Source organism: Brienomyrus brachyistius, unplaced genomic scaffold (assembly GCF_023856365.1).
Source record: "Brienomyrus brachyistius isolate T26 unplaced genomic scaffold, BBRACH_0.4 scaffold35, whole genome shotgun sequence".
Taxonomy (NCBI): Eukaryota; Metazoa; Chordata; class Actinopteri; order Osteoglossiformes; family Mormyridae; genus Brienomyrus; species Brienomyrus brachyistius.
The window spans coordinates 831,185-851,827 of record NW_026042310.1 but is presented as its reverse complement, the minus strand read 5'-3'; the positions used below and the strand labels follow the sequence as shown (position 1 = coordinate 851,827).

The following is a 20,643-nucleotide window of genomic DNA, read 5'->3' as shown; positions in this document are numbered from 1 at the left end:
ATACGTAACGGAGAAACGACCGACGCAAAAGGAGAGAGGGAGGACAATAAGCGAGGGATGTACGTGGAAGCGTAGCAGCCCATGCGGAAGACGCGAATTTGCTTGCAACGCCGTGAGATTAACTAGGGGGGGCAGGAAAAGAGACGCGCAAACGCCGATACCGGATTTAAAATATCGAAGCGTGTCGACCGGATGATCCATTTCTGCGTGTTTACCACGCTTACCAATAGCGCTACGTAGCTGTTCGGTCGCTAGCAAACGTTTCCCCCCACACACACACTTTATCTATACATCGATGCAATTGCTTTTGACAGAGTTTACAGATTATATGGGATTTATTTATCATAATTTTGTAAATGCGTGATCTAAGAATGCTTCGAAACAGCATGTGATTGAATAATGCCTTTGCATCGCTGGGGGGTTAGTTAGAATTGGTACGGAAAGTCGGTGGTAGAGCACGGCTCCTAAGTGCCCGTCTCCAGGGGGAGAGTTCAGCGTCCTGAGTTCCGGGAGAAGCTTGACAGCGGCGTATCGTCCCAGCGATGGTGAGTACAGGGAGTCCCCGCTGATGTACTGACACATATGCAATATATATATATATATATATATATATATATATATATATATATATATATATATATATATGTGTGTGTGTGTGTGTGTGTATGCATGCGAGGAAGTTATGACTTTGAGGTTATGCATGTCAGGGAGTTTTTACTTCGTAGCTGCTGTGTATAGTTAGCGATCGTTTGTTTGCTGCTCTTATTCTGAAGGGAGCGTGTTCACGTTTTGGAAAGCCGATGCATAAGCCGAATTAATCGCATGGCTGCTTTTCGGCTTCTACAGCTGCCTGGAGCAGTAGCTGAGAGTTGCTAAGTCGTATCGTCATATTCGCCAAATAAATTCGAGATCATTTTCACTTCCGAGCTGCTTTTGCTGATGTTTTGTGTGAAGGCGACTGGCTGTATAGCCTATAGTCATTTCTGTGGTAGGGGGAGTTGCACAGCGTCACTTGCACATCATTAAATGGTGCATCTGCACAGCGTGTCGTTGTGTTTTACATTCAGCAGTTGGTTGCTAAATGACGGGAGCGGGCATGTTATGATCGTATCTCTAAAGGTAGTTACATAGTACGGGCCACTTCTGGAAGTCGCCAAACGAAGCTTAATGGTGAGCTAATCATTGACTACCCTTATTATACCTTATATAGTGCAGTACCAGGTTACACGCTTACTCATTGATTGATTATTTTCCCCAGAGTTGTTATTCATCTTCGTGTTTAAATGCGTTTAAATTTTGTCGGCGTACCAGTCCACCAGCTCAGAATTGATAGGATGACGCATGCACGAGACTGGTGATCCATCTCTCCATCCCCCTTCATTTCCCCATCTTTCTTTTCATTTCCTATGCACTCTGTTAGTGAAGTTATTTTTTCGCTTAGACACGTGAGCCATCATTGACCCCCCCCCCCCCCAACGCTGAACGATCAGGCGCTGAAGCTTAAATAGAAAAGCTTAAATAGACGTAAATAAGACACATGACATAACTATTAAGCGCTATCGATCGCTATGGATGTACCAGAACTTATTCATTGCGCGAAAGTAATGCATGAAAGGAAACGGCTTATTTTGCATTGCGTTCGATAAACTTGTACGGCATTAATTGGAAGGGTATTATCGGATAATTATGCGGATTTGCAGTTGAGGGAATAGTGGCTAAATGACCTGATTACAGTCGAAGTGTGAAGAAACCAAGGAAACTTCAGGCGTTTGCCACAAGCTCACCCCAATTATATACTGTAGGGCATTATATCTCCCGGATCTGTAACGAAAATATAGAGACACGTTTTGTATTTTATATATGTATTTAAATATATGTAATGTCTCTCTCTCTCTCTCTCTGTATATATATATATATATATATATATATATATATATATATATATATATATATATATAAAACCTCGTCAAGATAATACTCAGCATAACAACAGATACTTTGCTGTACACTGTATTTCAGTTTTCCAGTTGCCTTTATAATTAAAGGTTGATAGCTTTGACAGTTTCAAATTAGCTGCTCGGTGGAGCTCTTTGGCAAAGGGGTCCGGCGTGCTGGATAGGCCTTCTCTGCAGCCGCGGTGCCCTTGAGCGGGGGGGCAGCTGTGTCAGGTTAATATCCGTGCGTGTACAGGGATGATACCTGGAATGCAGAGCTGTCACTGGCCCTAGACACGGCAGACTTACCCCAGTGACGACTCGGCTGGCTACAGGAAAATACCGCTGAGAGAATCAGTATATGGATACCTGCTTTATAACGCTAAAACAGCATGTAGTTGCTATAATAGAACAGAACTGGACACCGTATTATTTGATATTTTGCGATCAGTATTTGTGCATATTTTCTACATATACACACACATACGGTGTATGATATGTGAGTCCATGTATATATACATCTACACTCAGTACACTGAGTTTACACTTTGTAGTGTCAGTGCTGTGTGTGTCTTGCATGTGTGACTTTTTGGCACAGTACATACGTTCACGGTTGTTTTTCTGCGGCGTGAATCTCGAGCCCCGGGGAACACGGTTTCCGAGCAGTCGTGCAGCAGTTCCATCTCCGCGCCCGCGTAATGTGCTCTAAAACCTATGTAAATCGTGATGGGGGGGGGGGGGGGGTGACGTGGGCGCAGCCAGCCTGCCGCCTGCGCAGATGGAGCACAGATATTCCCATTTGGGACGAGACTGAGTACCTGATGGTTTAGTGGCTAAAAATATGCTAAAAAGAGCGATCTGCTCCGCCGTAGGCATGCGGAGGTGGGGGGGGGGGGGGGCACTGTCTTTAATGTTAAACCTCTAGGGTGTGGAGAATGGAGTTGCGTCATCCATCCTCCTCCACCCGGATGCACAGATCTGCCCCGTCTGCATCTCACCTGAGGCCTGAGAGCGAGAGTATGTGTCATGCATCTGCTTGTGGATAGACGTCTCCATTATACGTCCACTTAGACACAGCCAAATCCGAGCTGCCGTTCCTATGCCGAATGTTGTTGTTTACAGGTATCGGGAAAGACCTGCATTTTGACCCGTTACCCTGGAAAAATATGGATGTTTCCCGCCTCTCAGAATAGGGCCCAGTGTTAATGTCTATTAAAAAAAAACTAATATTCCTAATTAAAAAATATAAAAATAGAAACAATATTTATGTAGGTGGGAATGTGAAGGTAGGAAATTAATTTCCACTGGACGACACACGCAGTATTTGTCCGAAAATTTCTTATTCAAGGTGGTTGTGTAGTGGTAGTACTGGTATGATCTGAAATTGTCATCGAGAACTGGAGCCTTTATGGTGAATCTACAGCTGTCAGTTTATTGGATGAAGCCTGGGTAGTTGTAGATCGTTCTAATGACCCTTGCGGTTAATGTACGAGGTGAAGTTACTGTATACAGTATAGTAGGTTATAGTTACTGTGTTTTAGTTAATGGTTAAGTGTAAGTCCCTTTATAGTTTACGCAGGATCAGGTAAATAGCAGGGATTTCATGTGAGTTGGGGGGGGTGGGCTGTTATAATGATACATCCGTCCTTTAGGTTTCTCGTGACTTTGACCGTTGGACGAGCCGGGAGTGGAAGGGACAGTACAGGGAGGGGGGGGGAGGGGAGGGGCGGGGCGACGCGCGCTGACACGCTGAACGGGGGCCTGTGCGGCAAGGGCGGAGGGCAAGCGGGCCCGATTTTGTCCCGAGTCAGCAAATCTGCGGCGTATTGTGAAATTCGAGAGGGACAGCGATTGACCGCTGGACATTAGGACTAGAAGAAACGTACGAGATAAAGCCTCCGAAGGCCTCTTATCTGAACGCGTCAGCGGAGAAATTCTCAATGAGGCGAAACCAGCAGCATGACGGACGGAGCGGAATCTGCCGTTTAGCTTCACTGTACTGCTGCTGGATAGAATTCAATACATATATTATGTGGTTATGGATTATTCTATACTTGTCCCCCTACACCAATTCCCAAGATATCTGAATACTGTGAAGGACATTCTTCCTGTGTGCATGGTGCCATTGGGATTAAATGTCAAATCAAGCCCTTGAGGTCCATAGATACGTCAGGTGTATGAGTTTAACATATTAAAATTCTTGCATGGATTATTAAAACTGGGCGGAGCTAATAAAACGTGTCTTAGAAGTAAGGTCTGCTTCATTAATCCTCATCAGGAAGAAAACGCAGAAACTCTACTAGGGTTCGATTGCTGGGCGCTTCTGAAAATGCACCCGCGTTTCAGCTGCGACCGTAAGATGCGGCTGTCGCATTATTTGAGGATATGGGTCGGTCGTGTTGAGGAATGACAGCCTTCCATTGCTTTCTTCTCAGGAATCTGGATGAGCAGAGAGGCAAGTCGACAGGTCTGATATCCTTAAGCCAGCACAAAGACTGCGAACAGCTTGAATCGCCCAGGGACACCAAAAATACAGGTATTGGGTCCTGTATCCGCCAGCTGTGGTCACTGCAAAATTAAGTGTTCAGTCTTTTCTGTCATTAAATCTTTAATAGCGCTTGATGTCATCAGGAGGAATGACCCTGACCTGCAGTCGTGCCCGACAGCATCTCACTGGCGCAGGAAAACACTGCAGTGACGCAATAAATTAGTCTTCGTGCGAATTGCTCTGCTCAGGCGCCGATATCCATGGCTCCATGTGGAGCCCCCGCCGAGGGCCCGATCGGAAACGGCCGGACAGGTCCGTGATTTCGAATCCCCCGCCGCTCGAGGTCACTTCCCTTCGGGCCGCGGCGCCCCGGCAGCGCGCGGCCGCACTTCCCGTTCCGCGAGGCGGCGGCGTAGTTTGAATGAGAGCGTCGCGAGCTGGGAGCTCGCGGGGCTTCGGATAGCCGCGGCGCCGGCTTACTGCTTGGGAGAGGTACTGTTATTCCTGCGGATACCTTAAGTACGCGGAGGTACGTGCGTTTACGTAGATCCAGCTTGCTATTATAATATTTGCAGTTAGCGGCAGCGGATGTTTGTCTAGTTTATATATTTTTGGACGGGTGTAAATAACTATCCTCTGCTCCATGTAGTATTTATTTTTAACGATAATACATAATAGATGCTTTCCTAATGCGTTTGTTATTGCGAAGCATGTTGATTAATCGAAATCCCGCGTTATAGCCGATAGCCTGGTAGCTTATTGATCCCGTGTTCATAGCGTTCTCTTGACCCTTTCCTGCTTTCCTTTTCCTGACCCGTGTCATGGATGCAGAGGTTGCTTTTAAAAGAGCTTTTAAGCTCCACGGTGTTTTTTTTTCGTGCTGCGAAATGCGTGATTGAATGTTCCCAGTCTGCGCTGCGGCTCCCGGCGGCCACGTGGTTTCCGCACGTGCGTCATCGCCAGCCTCGCATTTACCTGCCGTCTACGTTTTTTTTTTTTTTTTTTGCTTTCCGTAATTAACTGTAGGTAATTTACCGGCACTGTAATTAGATTTCAGACAAAGCCTTTTACTGGAAAATATAAATTTTAAATGAATTATGAATGTGTGGCGTTAACCCTGCTGGGTTCTTGGAGTAGTTTCTTTAAATGCACCAAAATTCTGACATCTGGAAATCCGGGTCTGATAATCTCATTCCAAACCAGCGGGTTTGTGTATAAGTGTGTGTAGCACGTGCTGTCAGTCCCCTGGACGTGGATCATAACTACACACCCAGGACCACACGCTGCAGCCATGAATGGAGGAATCCCAAATTGGATCTTTCATCAGTGGGATTCCAGCCGGTGGCTGATGTGGCCCCAACAATATCTAACTCTCTCAGAGTACCCTTTCCACACCCTTTCATAGGAGAATCGAGCTTAGACCTCAGCAAATAGCTGTTTAGCAGTAATGTCTTGGTAGGTGAACCGTGTACTCTCATACCTCGAACTTCTCTGCTCGATATGCATTTTTTGACCGTTTTTACGTGGGTTTACGGTAAACCCATATATTTATTTTTTTTTATCGAGTAGGTCTATGTCGTCTAACTGCGTTTATCCACTGCTGAATCGCAGTCCACACAGATACCCATCAGCATAGTCACGACCGAGGTCCTCTTCCCATCCGAGTTTGTTTATGGAAATGCAGCCCAATGGTGCATTTCATTCATGTAAAACTTGATATTTATTCATCTCTGCTTTGCTTATACTTGGGGAAAAAGAAGTATCTGCTAAATATGTTTACATAGACAGCCCGGGTTATGTAATGTGCTTGGTCGCAGATTAATGATTCTAAAAGGTCAGGAGAAAATTTCAGAGTTTGGAACATTTTGCTCGCCTGCGTTGCCTACTACTTCCTCTATTCTTTGCTCACATGACATGACCTCCCCTCTCCCCATCTCAGCCTCAGCTATGGGCCACTGAAAGTATTCTTATCCATTTATGTTGTGTGTTTGACGTCACTGTCATTGTAATCGTGACTGGAAATAGAAAAGCAGATTCTTGGAGTCCGCGACCCGTGCACAAACGCGTGAGAAACCAATTTAGGAAACGCAGTGGGAACTTTCAGTGTCGGCGCTGAATGCGGTTGTAAAGGATGCCGCCCGTCTCAAAGTCACGTGTGGAAGGATCTGGACCTTTGAAGTCCGCAGCAGTGACGGAACAGTGTCCTTGTGCTATTTATGTTCAAGAAGGATTGCTAATAATCTGCAAGGAAGACTGAGGAAACAATGTAGCAAATAATGGTTGATTTTTATTGTATGGATTCCGTGAATGGAATGTTAAGGGTGGTTGAGGTGCAATTGTACTATATTTCCAACAGCTGTGTAGATGTGTACATACACACTCTCGGAGTGTAATAAAGAAACCCCCCCCGTCCTATCCTGCAGCGATCATGTCCTCCAGGGAGCGGCGTTCCGATCTCCACATTAAGGCGGAGCCTAGCAGTCCGGAGGGTGGCGGCGGAGGAGGTGGGGGCCGGACCAGTCCCGGTGCAGCGTCGTCAGATTCTTCGCAGAGCGGCAGAGGCGGCGGCAGAAAGGGGGAGGTCGGCGGAGGGCGCTGCTCGCCGGCCGTGTACACGCCACCACCCCTGCGCTGCCACTTTAAGGAGGAGGGCGGGGATGGGGCGGAGGAGGGCTCGGCGGGGGCCGGCCGCTGCAAGTACGCCCTGAGCACGCTCCCCAAACGACTGTGCCTGGTGTGCGGTGACGTGGCCTCGGGATACCACTACGGCGTGGCCTCCTGCGAGGCCTGCAAGGCCTTCTTCAAACGGACAATCCAGGGTAGGCCGCTTGTCTTCACTGAGCAAGCGCCGCTCTCACACATTTACGAGTTTTATGGAAAACAGAAGCTCAGACATACGTAGCGTCAGCATCTTCGCCTGGGGCTTGATGCTTTAAGTATTTCTTTCCTGCATGTCTACGGCTTTTTGCTGTGCGTGTGGGGGGTGGGAAAATGCTTGTGTCGGAACTGCCAGAAGCATTTTTAAGATTCAAGTTCCTTGGCAGCAATCATTTGCCGCGTTAAAGTGAGTTGATGGGAACTTCTCAGAACGAAAGCGACACGGAGCTCAGTGTGCGCGTTTGTTTGTGTTAGTCTGCACGCTCCATGCCCCCGTTATCTTGACAGCGTTAAAGATACGAGCGCCGTTAAACCCAAAGGGGCCTGGGTAACCCTTCCTCCCCTCCCTGTTCCACCTTCCCAGGTAACATCGAGTACAGTTGCCCGGCGTCGAACGAGTGTGAGATCACCAAGAGGCGTCGCAAGGCCTGCCAGGCTTGTCGCTTCACCAAGTGCCTCAAAGTGGGCATGCTCAAAGAAGGTAGGAGCTGTGGGGGCGGGGTGGGGAGGAGTGGGCGGAGCCACAGTAGAGGGGCGTGGCCACATCCAGCCGGTGTCATTCATACTGTCTGTGTCTGCATCCTCACAACTCTGTTTCCAATTTAACTGCCGTCATGGGTGCATACAATGACATGGCCCCGGATTCGATTTGTTTTCATTAGCGCCGCCCTGTCTGCCCAGCAGGGAGCTGCGGCTACAGGAGATTTAGGGGCGATGTAAGCGAGAGTGGTATTTGAAGTGCTGTCGTGCATGTCACACATCTTGTCCTGGGACTATTTGCGGGAGCGTCCTGGAAGCACCGAAGACACCCTTTCCCTTCCAGATCTTGGGCTGAACCTGACTCCCGCTGAACGCCAACTAGCTTGATAAATGGCCGTTTAGAGGCTCAGGTGCAGTGCCCTGCAGCACTGCTGCCTCCAGTCGCTGTGTGTTCATGTCAAGAATAACAACTCACTGGCTCCCCCTGCAGGGGTGCGCCTGGACCGCGTGCGAGGCGGGAGGCAAAAGTACAAGAGGAGGCCAGAGGTAGAGAACAGCACCTATCAGAGCGCCCCCCTCCCTCTAAGGAAAGAGGGGGAGAGAGGTGGGTTACATTTCTTGCAGGACTAATCCGTTAAGGCACTTTTGGACAGCAGGTGTTATAACTCGCACCCTGTCGGTTCTCTGCTTCGGCGTCTTACCTGCTCAGGTCCGTCTAACATCATCGTGTCCCACCTGCTGGCGGCCGAGCCGGAGAAGCTGTTCGCCATGCCGGACCCCCTGCAGCCCGACACAGCCCTGCGCACCCTCACCACGCTGTGCGACCTTGCCGACCGCGAGCTTGTAGTCATCATCGGCTGGGCCAAGCACATCCCTGGTGAGCGAGGGCGGGGTAGGAGCAGCGCTGCGTGCTGATAGGTGGAAGGGCATGTCAATCAAAAAGTGGCCTTTTTCTGTTGGTTAGTTCAGGTTCCTCTTATCCAGTTATTGTACATTTTTTGTAGATGTATGGGGGGCCGGATCCCTGTGTAGCTTAGTCCTTACCCAGTTCCACCATAAATGATTTGGCTCAAGGAGTTGAATCGGGTGTGTTAAATGAGGGGAAACCCAAAAATGTGCAGGACTCAGGCCCCCCCAGGACTGGAGTTGGGCAACCCTGATCTACACGTTTGGTGGGTTTTTTTTGATCTTCCATGCTGCTACCATTCCTGCAGGCTTCCTCTCCTTGTCGCTGGCGGACCAGATGTCGGTGTTGCAGTCGGTGTGGTTGGAGGTTCTGGTGCTCGGCGTGGCCTTCCGCTCGCTGGGCTGCGAGGACGAGGTGGTGTATGCCGAGGACTTCGTGCTGGACGAGGAGATGTCGCGTCTGGCCGGGCTGGCCGAGCTGAACGCCGCCATCGGACTCCTGGCCCGCCGGGTACCGCATGCTGGAGCTGGACCGTGAGGAGTTCGTCATGCTGAAGGCCATAACGCTCACCAACTCGGGTAAGCTGTCACCCTCGGACCTCCAGACAGGGAGCTGATTGGATGTCAGTAATAGGCTTCTCAAGGACAGTGATTCCTTTGGCCAACACTGAGCTACTTTTCTTGGGACAAGATCGCCCCCTACGGAGCAGGTGACAGTGCTGCTTGTCCAGTTCCATTGCTTGTTGACTAACCTAAATATATTCCGTCCTTCTGTAGTCAGGTACCCTTAAGGTACACAGAGTCATGGCCGTCTGCTTTAGCACTTATACATTCTGTTTGTCGTGTCACATTCGGGGTCCCTCCTGGCGTATTACTGGTGGTCTTAGCAAGACGTCCCCGCAGGCCGATCTTGAACACCGTCGCTTAGTCTGTGAACATCCCATAAATTCATTAAGAGAGTATGAATTATAAATCCCCGTTTCTGTCTGAGAGATTTATTACGAGATCTGGGGGGGTGGTGTTGGCCGACTCGTTTGAGTCATTTCAGCAGGCCGCTCTTGGAAAAGATCAGACAGACGCCCCCCTCCCCTGGCCGTTGCCGGTGCTTGTGGTCTGTAGATGACCGGTCCTGCTCATGGCGAGGTGTGACTGCCAGGAAAATCTGCTGCTCACCGTTTCCTCACAAACAGTCACTCAAAGAACCAAACAAGAAGGAAATCGCCAAACCCTGGCGAGTTGAACAGACTTTGTGGGGATTCAGTTCGCGGGTATTTGTGTTGCCGTCTGCCTTCCTTAATTGGATTTCGGTGCCCTAAGAAGACTCAGATTCAGCAGAGAAACAGTGAGTGCCGTTTTTGTGTACAGATTATTTAGAGGTCAATTGGATTAATCACCTATTGATATATCAGATAGGGCCATTGCATAGTACATGTGGGAAGCAGATTCCTTTGGTCATTTATTTGTTTAGGATGTATTTATAGAAGCTATTCTTGGCCTAGTTATCAATTTACATTGGCGGACTGCTGAAGTCACCATTGCAGTCTCTGTACCATGTTCTTCAAAAGGCATCCTGGGTTGTTCCCTGCCTCGTCCCCATTGCTTCCGGGATAAGCTCCGGACCCCCCGCGACCTAGTAGGATAAGCGGTTTGGAAAATGGATGGATGGATGGGTTCTTCACAAGGTCCTGTTTCAGTAGCACCCCCTACAGGGTCACCGGGCAATTGCACGCTAAATTCCCTCATCTTCTCCTCCATAGACTCGGTCTACATTGAGGACGTGGAGGCAGTGCAGAAGCTGCGGGACCTGCTGCATCAGGCCCTGCTGGAACTAGTGAACCAGCACCGGCCAGACGACCCTCGCCGGGCCGGGAAGCTCCTCCTGACCCTCCCCCTGCTCCGGCAGACCGCTGGCCGCGCCCTCTCCACCTTCTACAGCATCAAGACCCGCGGCAGCGTGCCCATGCATAAACTCTTCCTGGAGATGCTGGAGGCCATGATGGACTCTCCATAGGGGAGGAGGAGAGGGAAGGAGGACAGGAAGTGAGCAATGGAGATACGTGTGGGAATGGGGGGGGGCGGGTTGGATACAATTTTGGGCTGGATGTGTTGAGCGGGTAGGTGTAAATGTACATAATATTACTCCACTAGGAGCTAAGAGCATTCAGTATGGGCTGTGTGTGTGTGTGTGTGTGTGTGTGTGTGTGTGTGTGTGGTGTGCATTGTTGGAGGCGTGAGTTTAGAGTGAGGGCAGATATTGGGGCGTTTATTTTATAAGCCATGAATTTAGACAGATTCCAGGGTTATCCATGTAACGGAAGACATACGAACACAGGCACACAAACACGCACGCGATAAACAGCTCGTTCCCACTGCAGTTACTCTCTTGACGATTCTGACTAGTTCCAGCCTAGTTCTCTGGTTTATAAGGTACTCTATATTAGCTTTTTTTATTTGATGCCTAATGCTCCGTCCTTGAACCACGTTGATGCAGATTAACTGTAAAGATGTTTCACTCCTGGGGCAGAGAGGATTAGTGTCGCACAGCCATTTGGGAATCTTTTGAGAAAGGAAAGCATTTCCATAAAAAAAACAAAAAACAGAATCCAGCCCCTCTGGATTCTGGGTAGTTGGGAACCTTAGGGCGGATCGACCTTAACGCAGACTTACCACCATACTCATTACATTTTTTTTTCTTTTAAAGGAAATCATTTCCCTGGCCCTGTTTATCCAGGCGGAATCGTGCGCAAAGGATGAGGAACTTGCATATTAAAGTTCTAGTGTGAATCACACACACAAGAATCCGGTGGTGAACGAGAATTTAGTTCATCGTGGTTCTAGTAATTTTTTTAAGCATCTGATTTTAAGTAGTCGTAGAGCATTTTTATTGTTACTACTACCTCCTGTTGGGTAGCGGTTTGGGTACTGAAATTTTGCAGTGCGACCTCTCCTGTTCAGAACAGCTGTGGTTTTTGTATGTAACCGTGCTGTGTGTAACAAAGCAAGAAAGGGATTTTAAATGTCAGCCGTAGCAATATGCTTACACTAAGGGGTACATTTCCTAAAAGTCTAGTTGCTAACAACCGTATTCGTTTGGAATAGGGTTGCCACCTGTCACTTATTATACGGGTCCGCCTAGTATTGTAAGGGACGGACGGAAGCTTTGCGTTGGAACCAGGCAACTGAACGGTTCCACCCATGCAAGTTGTTAACGGGATCTTTTGGGTAACGTACCCAAGATCGATCAGGCGGGCAGGGGAGTTTGACACGAGCACTCTGACACTTTCAATTCGCAGTTACTCATGTGAATACGGTACACGCTGGGTGGTACGCAGAGCCGCACGGAAAAGGTGCTCGAGTCGGCGTTCTTCAGGATTTTAAAAGCAATATGTGCAGCAACACAGAGTAATAACAAGTAATAACAGAAATAGCAATCGGAGGTAGAGCGGAGACGTTTGTGGGCGCGCAATGAGAACTGAATGTAGTCTGTATATTTTGTATCTGTGATTTGTGGACAAATGGTCTTATAGAAGAACGGAAAAGTTATGTCTAAAAGTAATGACTCTACTGGGGGGAAAAAGTGTTTAGAACTGTCCAGTCAGACTAATCTTCAGAGTTGTCTACGGGTGTGATTGTGTGTCTGCGGATGAGCATCTGCGGTAGCATGTTCTCTCGACCTATCGACCCCGTGCGTATCTCAGTCCGCGAGTCGCCCATGTGACTTCGCAGAAGGTTACGGGGGCCGACCGACACCCTTTCCCTTCAAACGACCAATCTGGGGCCGAAAAGTCACAAAGCCGTATTGTAATTGTCTCCGCGTGGTTAGTCTTGTCCGTTCAGAGAGAACCTTGGGATTTACTGATCAGGATCCGGGGGCCGTGATTGATAAATGTATTATTTTGCCCTGTGTGCTTAAAGAGTGGGGGGGGGATTGTCTGTAATGTAATAAGGTGCGACTGTTGTGTTACGTGACTTGAATTACAAGAAAAATCTTCTGCGTTCTCATCATTGTCCTTCTGTGAAATGGAAAGACGCGGGAATGGAGCTGAAATTAACAATGAACCTGCAATCCTCCATCATCAACGTAGACACGGAGTCAAAAGACTAACAGAGGAACTGAATCTCGGAATCATTGTCCTTCACTGGAGATGCATAACGGACAAAACTGGTGTCTGCACTTCTGAATCCCTTCACAGACCCTTCTGTTCCGCTGTTCGCTTTACTTCATGTGTCATACTGTCTGCAGACCCGCGCGAGGCGTGAAAAGTGACCCCCCCCCCCTCACCCCACGTAGCGCTGAAAAGCAGGTCTACTGACCATGTTAAAACAGGTACGAGGTTTTTTTTTAAAAAAATAAAAATTACGGTCGTCTTATAAAATAAGCCAAACTGTCATCGGAAACTGCTTGTTATAGGGGGTAAATTCTGGAGTTTTCTCAATGCGGTACAACTGCAGTGTGTTAATGTCAGCATATTTTTTGTTGCAGTCTCTTTTTTTAATTTTAAAACGGTTTATGTTGTCCTTTTATCATTTGTGAACCCAAAATAAATGGTCGATTTTTTTTTTACATTTGGCACCTGGAACATATGACCTCTAGACAGCTGTGAGGGCTGCTGGTTGCTGGATTGGACAGTCTGGCCTCCATTGATCTGTTAGCGCATTTTTTGTCACCTGTCACCTCAAAAGCAAGCCGCGACCACGTACAGCTGCTGTAAAGTATCCTGAAATCGCGCCGTGTACACGTATGTTTGCAGAAATTCCAATCGCTTAGGTGCCATGGCAATGAAAATATTTGTGAAATATCTTCGCCTATTAAGTACAGAGTAATACAGTCAGTTAATGATTGTTGACAGTTTTATTAATCGTGTTGTTTAGAACATCCCGCTCTTTGTATGAATGCATAGGCTTTGAAATGATTGATTAAATGTTGATTTATTGTGGCTTAAGTGTCACAATGGGGTAATTAAAGGGGGGGGGGGGTATTGTACCAAGTCATCTGCGCAGGTAACGAGTTTTGTAATTAATTTAGATTTAACAAGATTGAAAAATTAGTCAGTTCTAGGATACAGTTCTGCGTTTAACGTTTACATCATGTCTGTAGTCAAGGCTGGCTTGATTAAAAATATGACTAGAACAAAACCGGCAACCTCCTGCATTTTGACGTACCAAGGTATCAAATACGGGGGGGGGGGGGGCACGCAAATAAATGAAGGACTTAACTATGAGTTGATGTCAAAGACCTCATATTGGGTAGGGCCACTCTTTGACTTCGGAGCAGCTTCAGTCCTTTTTGTCTGGTCCTGAATTAATACTTCAAGAATACGTTTGTTTTATGAATGAAAGGTTAATTTATTTGGTCTGGAATATTTTAGATACGTATGTGTGTGGTTAATGCTCAGGTTTGGCATGACAGATATCAGTATGATGGCGTGGTGTCAGCTGAATTTTTATTTTATTTTTTTTCGACTAACAATTTATTATCTAACATTTTAACGTGTTAATCACAAATCTCGGGCTTCGGTAAATTAACGAAATTCAAATTGCTCTAACAACATGGTTTACATGCGTACCCCATCTACTGGTTAATGCAATTATTGCACCCTTCATCTACTGTCCAGGAAGTCTGAAACACTGCAGTGCTCTGCTTTTACCTGTATTTATTTGGCAATAATCAAATATTTATTTTTTACAGTTGGGCTGTTCTACGGTACATAATTTTGGTACGTATATGAAGGTGTGTAGTAGCCAATTACGGTTCAGGGACATAGTATACGTAGGTTTTCATTATAAAGCAACACTAAATCAATGCAATGTCCATGTGGTTGGAATCAGGTTGATATTTTTTTATTTGGTCAGTCTTTTTTTCTAACTTTTTTGTATGCATGGATAAGCAGTTCATTTTCGATGGCAAAAAAGGGACTTATGTACATATTTAGGACTCAGTGCTAAGGATGTTTATCTGTTAGAAATTTCATGTCAACGTAAGATTAGCTGTCAGTATGTTCATATAGATTTATGTAAATGAGCAATACTAAAAATAAACGAGTGTTTATTTTACTGTATAGTTATGCTGTAAACAATCTCAAAAGTAATAAAAAAAATTGTCTGTAGAAGTAATAAAATACAACGTGGAGGACACACCATTATTTGTATTAAATCTGTATTTAAAAAAAAGAGATTAAATTCTATTTTTTACTCAATTTGTTGATGTTTAATACAATTTTTGTGTGTGTGGATACGAGTGTATTTGTTCATTGTTGGCTGTGCTTAAATGTTTAGTTTGATGTTGTCTATCTTATTCATGCTGAATCATTGTAAAACAAGGTAACGCATCACAGATAAACTCGATTCATTTGCGTATTTAAAAATATTGGTGTTTTGTGTTGTTGTGTAATAAATGGAGACATCCCATCACACACTTCTGGTCTTGTCCGTCTTGGTTTTTAAATGATTGTTTGTCTGCCCCCCGTGCTCTCCATTACATTATTATTTGAATATTTGGTTGCGCAGCATCTCTTCATTCATAGCTTCCAGCACACCTTGTACTTTTCACACCTGAAACCATTTACAAACAGATGGATAATTTACCGTGGCAATAAATTAGTGATCATAACTACATAAACCAGGGGTAGGTTCTCTTGGAAAAATGTTCTCAGCGTATTCGGTTTCACTAAGTGCAGATGAATATCGTCAGTGAGCGCGCTATTTTATGATCTGCGGTCGCTAAATTTTTCCCCTTGCTTTTGGTTCAATTAAACTGGGTATATTACATATGTGAATATGATAGCACTGGAATGTAATCATAGTTGGCGTCATAATACAAATAAGCGTACATATCGTCCAACATACTAAAGTACTGTATATCCGATACCCACCTATACTTCACGCGACTTCATTAGTATCTGAACTACAACAGCAAACCACCGGAACCGGAAATCAGGTGAGAGTGTCCCGTCGTAATAATACCGTTAGTATCAACGTCCAGAAGCACATCGTTCGGACAACCGCATTAATAAGGTACTTGAATAGTGTTGTCAAGCACAATAAAGCGTAATCTTTGTCACATTTCTAGAAAATTTAACACTTTTTAACTACCGATGTGTGATTATCTCTTTTAGTAGCATTCATTACTTTGATTAATTTTTATAATTTATAATATGTATCATTTAGCGTTGAAATATGTTATATGCCTGGGACGCTGTTCCCACTGTTTAAACGTTTCTTGGGGTTAAGGATCAAAAGTATGGTTTTTAAATTGCAGAATATTTTTTTTTATGTCAGTAGGCTATTTTAAGACGGACTGAATAGTAAAATTAATCTTAGCTCAGTGGAGTCGAGAACAGGAGTGGGCTCTTTCGATCTGATCCTGGATCAGTTCTTCTACGTATAACAAGCCAGGTAGAAGCTCCACTAACGTCTTGTGACAGGGTGTTATTTGTCCCATTCTCCCGTGCCGACTATCAGCAGCTGCCGCGCACAAGCCTGAACGAAAATCATGATTCCCACCTCGGCTTTGCTGAAAACGACCCGATCCGTCAACGGCATTAGGATCTTACATACGACCCTGGCTGTCAACATGCCAATTAAGGTAGGAAACTGGCATGCCGAAATACTCTAAAAATATACCTGCAGTTGCTCATGCTTTCACATACTTCCTTAATTCTCGGCGTGCACTTTCTACAGAGAAAGCATACATGCAATTGATGTAGTATGAACCATAAATAGCAGCCTGGTGTACTTCTGCGGAAGTCGTGTAATAGTGCAGTTGTAATAGTAACTGATGATGGTCGTTTGCGCCTGTGAATATTTAGATGGATAAATATTTTTAACTTCACATTCTCCCTCATCTGGATAGATAGTTTTACGTAATATGACGAAACGAGCCTAGCGTTAATTACATTATTGTAATGTTAGTCTACATTTATTTACTGATTTATCGACCTATGAATGACCACTTTTGTTCCCGGTCTTGCAAAATTGATTTCTCTCGCACAGTTCGTTAACAAGCTTACTACAGACTATGACCAGTGTCATTGTTGTTATAGCTTCATGATCACACCGGTGTCATTCAGGTGGCGACTGCATTATTAATATGCTAGTGCTATGTTGCGTTAAAATTTGTATGTTAGTGTATTACTTAGAGGTACCTGCGTGAAGGGGGTCGATTGTCTTTAACTAGGCCTGTGTTCATGGTTGTAGGTCATCGTTGCCTTATTTTGCAAATCCTGCAGAGTTATTTGACTGTATGCGTTTAACCTTAGCGGGATTTCTGATCTGGTGTCAAATCACAGCGGAAACCATTTCTAGGTCCATTATTTCGTCTAACAACAACACCACGTGTTTTATCAGCCTGCATCGTCCCCCCATCTATCCAGTTTAAACCCTTTCTTTTCCAGGTAGGCCAGAGACTTCCTGCCGTAGAGGTTCAGGAGGATGATCCTGGCAAGAAGGTGGCCATGGATAAGCTCTTCAAGGGCAAGAAGGGTGTTCTCTTCGCAGTTCCTGGAGCTTTTACCCCCGGCTGCTCCAAGGTGAAGCAGTTTTAAAAAATATATATTTTTATTAAATAATTTTTACGTGATGCAGAGCAGAGGCTGATGATCACTCAGCGCAGTCCGGGAGCATAGTTTCACAAAAGATGGGGATGATTACAGTGTCACAGTCTCTAGTGCTCAGTAGCAGGATGTCCTCTGCCTTGCCCACAAGCTACATTTTTAATGCACATTTCTTAACATCGTTGCATGCTGTCCGGAATCGAATGGGTCACCAACGAATTGCATGCATTCCCGTTTTCAGTGAGTCTGCATTTGGCTTTGGGTTACGACCTTGCAGAGGATGTAGTAATAGTTACACAAGCTGTTTTCTCCATAGTAGCCTTTCTCGATTTAAAGTTCCGCCCTCCTTCTCTCGGCCTACCTCGCCAGACCCACCTCCCTGGCTTCGTGCAGCAGGCCGAGCAGCTAAGAAGCAAAGGGGTGCAGGAGCTGGCCTGCATTTCCGTCAACGACGCCTTCGTGATGTCTGCCTGGGGGAAGGAGCATGCTGCCGGGGGAAAGGTTGGTGTGGGGGGCTTTGAGTTGGACGTTGTCCTTTGTCCCTGAAGCAGTGTATTATTTGCCATTTATTTTTTATAATTCCGTTTCAAACCAGCCATTCAGCAATACATTAATGTAAAAGCAGTTTACATTAATATAGGTGCCCATTTAAGATTTCACACAATTTTGTTAACTAGATTTCAGTGTCTGTAGCAGCATTAAAAGGTTATACAAACACACAGGGGTCGAATCAGAGAGGGTGGGGAGTCGTGTCGGGTACAAAATATGTCATTTTGGTAGTAGTACGGTAAAAAAAATATTTCGAAATACAAAAGCACAGGACAGACGTGAAGCAGCCATGAAGAAATATCTCATCCACTCGAAATTGTCTGGTCAGAGCTACTAATGAAAATAAGCATTAATGCTGGTTGGGAAAAAAAAAATAAAATTTGTGTAAAACTGACCTGTCATTCCACGTTGGAATGTTACGAAATTGTACGAAAAATTAAGAAAAAAAAAGGGCTAACGCTGAAGGGGGTGGAGCTGCGCTCTGACGAGGTGCAATTTGGACATAAGAAGACAGAGCTGGGCTCCATCTATATTTAAACCCCCCCCCCCAATACACATGTAGTAATGTTTGTTATATTTTTGCAAATATATTGTCTTCCAGGTATACTTGTGTATTAATGCTAAGGTGATATTATTAGGTACTAATATTAGGTGATATACGGTTCATGTTTTTTTTTCTTTCTGTCATCGCAGGTGCGAATGCTGGCTGACCCCACTGGAGCGTTTGCCAAGGTCTAACCTGTCATCATACATTCCTCCATCACATACACCGGAGAGGACGAAAGGGGGGGGGGGCGCTCTGTGGCCCGATGCGTCGCCACTGAGCTTCTTGCTTCCTCTCTCCCAGGCGGTGGACCTGTTGCTGGACAGCGATCAGATCGTCCAGGTGCTTGGCAACAAGAGGTCGAAGAGGTGACAGATCCCGACGTTTGTTGCCAATAAACGTCTAATCATTTTGAGAATTATAACGTTCTCGCCACACTGATATCAGGCCTATTGGACAGTTAAATGTAACGGCAGATCAAACCCTGATGTCAACCCTAACTCTGGTCACAGCATTTAAAATTCTTTACATTTTAAGACTCAATTTTATGTATCTATTATATGAATCAATAAAATACATGTAGTATTTATTATTTTGCACCAAAATATTGGTTATCATGGAAATATATCATAGGCAATAAATGTTATTCTGATTATTGTTGCACGATTATGCTGGCAGTAAAAATATTTGCGCTGGTAATTTTAAATTTGTTTCTGTAGCTCAGCTGGTAGAGGGCTAATGACGCAAAGGTCATGGGTTTGAATCCCAGGGAGCGCAGACAAAATGTAACCCTCACCTCTACTGTAAATCTCTCTGGATAAAATCATCAGACAAATGTAAATTCAGGTCATAAGAACATAAGAAAGCTACAAACGAGAGAAGGCCATTTGGCCCGTTAAACTCGCTTGGAGGGAATTAAACTAATAATTAATAAGAGTTGGCAGGATCTTGTCATGTTCAGAGTTGAAGGAATCTAGGGCCTTAGCTTGCATTACTCCTTCAGGCAGACTATTCCATTCTCCAATTACACCCTGTCAGATGTAATTCTTTCCCAGATCCACACTAAAGTCGTTCTTTTTAGTATTGGGGGGGGGGGGTAATGAGGGGGGGTGGGGATATGGCGATTCGGTAGAGCGTCGAGCATCGGGTAGAGATGTACATACTTCCTCCTACTCCATTTCAGACTTGACAATTTATTTTTATGTTATTTTTGTTTATGTTGTCTGCTGCACTTGTTTGTGTGTGTGTGTGTACCTATATAGGCAGGTTTGTGTGTGTGTGTGTGTGTGTGTGTACCTATATAGGCAGGTATGGTGTATATACACGTGTGTGTGCCTTTATAGGCAGGTATGGTGTATATACACGTGTGTGTGCCTTTATAGGCAGGTATGGTGTATATACACGTGTGTGTGCCTTTATAGGCAGGTATGGTGTATATACACGTGTGTGTACCTATATAGGCAGGTATGGTGTATATACACGTGTGTGTGCCTTTATAGGCAGGTATGGTGTATATACACGTGTGTGTGCCTTTATAGGCAGGTATGGTGTATATACACGTGTGTGTACCTATATAGGCAGGTATGGTGTATATACACGTGTGTGTACCTATATAGGCAGGTATGGTGTATATACACGTGTGTGTACCTATATAGGCAGGTATGGTGTATATACACGTGTGTGTACCTATATAGGCAGGTATGGTGTATATATACGTATGTGTATATTGGTTTGTTGTATATGTTCGAAATAAAAGGTTGTCATCCTCATTCTTCTGCACTTTCTTCAGATATGTCATGCTAGTGGAAGACGGCGTGGTGAAGAAGATCCACGTGGAGCCGGACGGAACGGGCCTGACCTGTACCTTGGCTACCAACGTGCTGTCTGACTTGGCCTAGTGGCGTGTGGTCTGCGTAACAGCGCCCCACACAGGCCTGAGGTGCATCTCCATATCCTAGAATGTACCTTATTACATTTTAGCGGTTTGGGAAAAGGCACCTTTATCTTATTGGTCAGTTGAGACGATGAAGCCAGCTCTTCCATTAGGGCGACTTAACGTACATCAACCTCCTGCCTCCTGAGTGCACTTATTCATTGAATTGCTTTGCACCTTGACATTGTAATATAGTGGGAAAAATATGTAAACACGCACAATATCGCCTCAGTCGTGAAAGGGGGGTGTAAAAATGAATACCGATCTTTATTAAAGTGCTACCTTAAACACTTGTTCTTTCGTAGTTGGTGCACACTGCTACATCACATATTTGTAAGGGTGTGTTTTGCAGCTCATGGACATTCCGACTTCCTTTACTG

The 20,643-nt window shown here is 45.4% G+C and overlaps 2 protein-coding genes and 1 long non-coding RNA gene across 4 annotated transcripts; all 3 read left to right on the top strand.

Moving 5' to 3' along the window:
* Nucleotides 1-6: 6 nt before the first annotated feature.
* Nucleotides 7-15,098, top strand: LOC125721840 (steroid hormone receptor ERR1-like). The gene is given in 9 exon segments (XM_048997969.1): nt 7-545; nt 4,370-4,470; nt 6,846-7,241; nt 7,664-7,780; nt 8,270-8,383; nt 8,489-8,656; nt 8,994-9,196; nt 9,198-9,264; nt 10,443-15,098. Coding segments are annotated over 7 exon segments (1,314 nt in total). The 5' UTR covers nt 7-545; nt 4,370-4,470; nt 6,846-6,850; the 3' UTR covers nt 10,697-15,098.
* A 498-nt stretch (nt 15,099-15,596) lies between these two features.
* LOC125721853 (peroxiredoxin-5, mitochondrial-like) lies at nt 15,597-20,551 on the top strand. Of its 2 annotated transcripts, none has more exons than XM_048998000.1 (7): nt 15,597-15,699; nt 16,147-16,270; nt 17,079-17,213; nt 17,607-17,738; nt 18,480-18,518; nt 18,634-18,698; nt 20,120-20,551. In XM_048998000.1, the coding sequence occupies exons 2-7, from the start codon at nt 16,178-16,180 to the stop codon at nt 20,226-20,228; spliced, it is 573 nt and encodes a 190-aa protein (XP_048853957.1). In that variant the 5' UTR covers nt 15,597-15,699; nt 16,147-16,177; the 3' UTR covers nt 20,229-20,551. The 2 variants fall into 2 exon arrangements, with proteins under 2 accessions (XP_048853957.1, XP_048853958.1); XM_048998001.1 differs by having other exon boundaries at nt 15,601-15,699; nt 16,150-16,270.
* On the top strand, nt 19,650-20,099 carry LOC125721855 (uncharacterized). Its single transcript, XR_007385986.1, has 2 exons — nt 19,650-19,755; nt 19,795-20,099. It is a non-coding gene; the product is annotated as an uncharacterized LOC125721855 (long non-coding RNA).
* Nucleotides 20,552-20,643: the final 92 nt, after the last annotated feature.

Excerpts from the sequence above, each read along its gene's own strand:
- LOC125721853 (XM_048998000.1), top strand. The coding sequence starts at position 16,178 with ATGATTCCCACCTCGGCTTTGCTGAAAACGACCCGATCCGTCAACGGC. Across the intron at positions 17,214-17,606 it reads TTACCCCCGGCTGCTCCAAG|ACCCACCTCCCTGGCTTCGT; the intron begins GTGAAGCAGTTT and ends CTACCTCGCCAG. Across the intron at positions 18,699-20,119 it reads GGCAACAAGAGGTCGAAGAG|ATATGTCATGCTAGTGGAAG; the intron begins GTGACAGATCCC and ends CACTTTCTTCAG.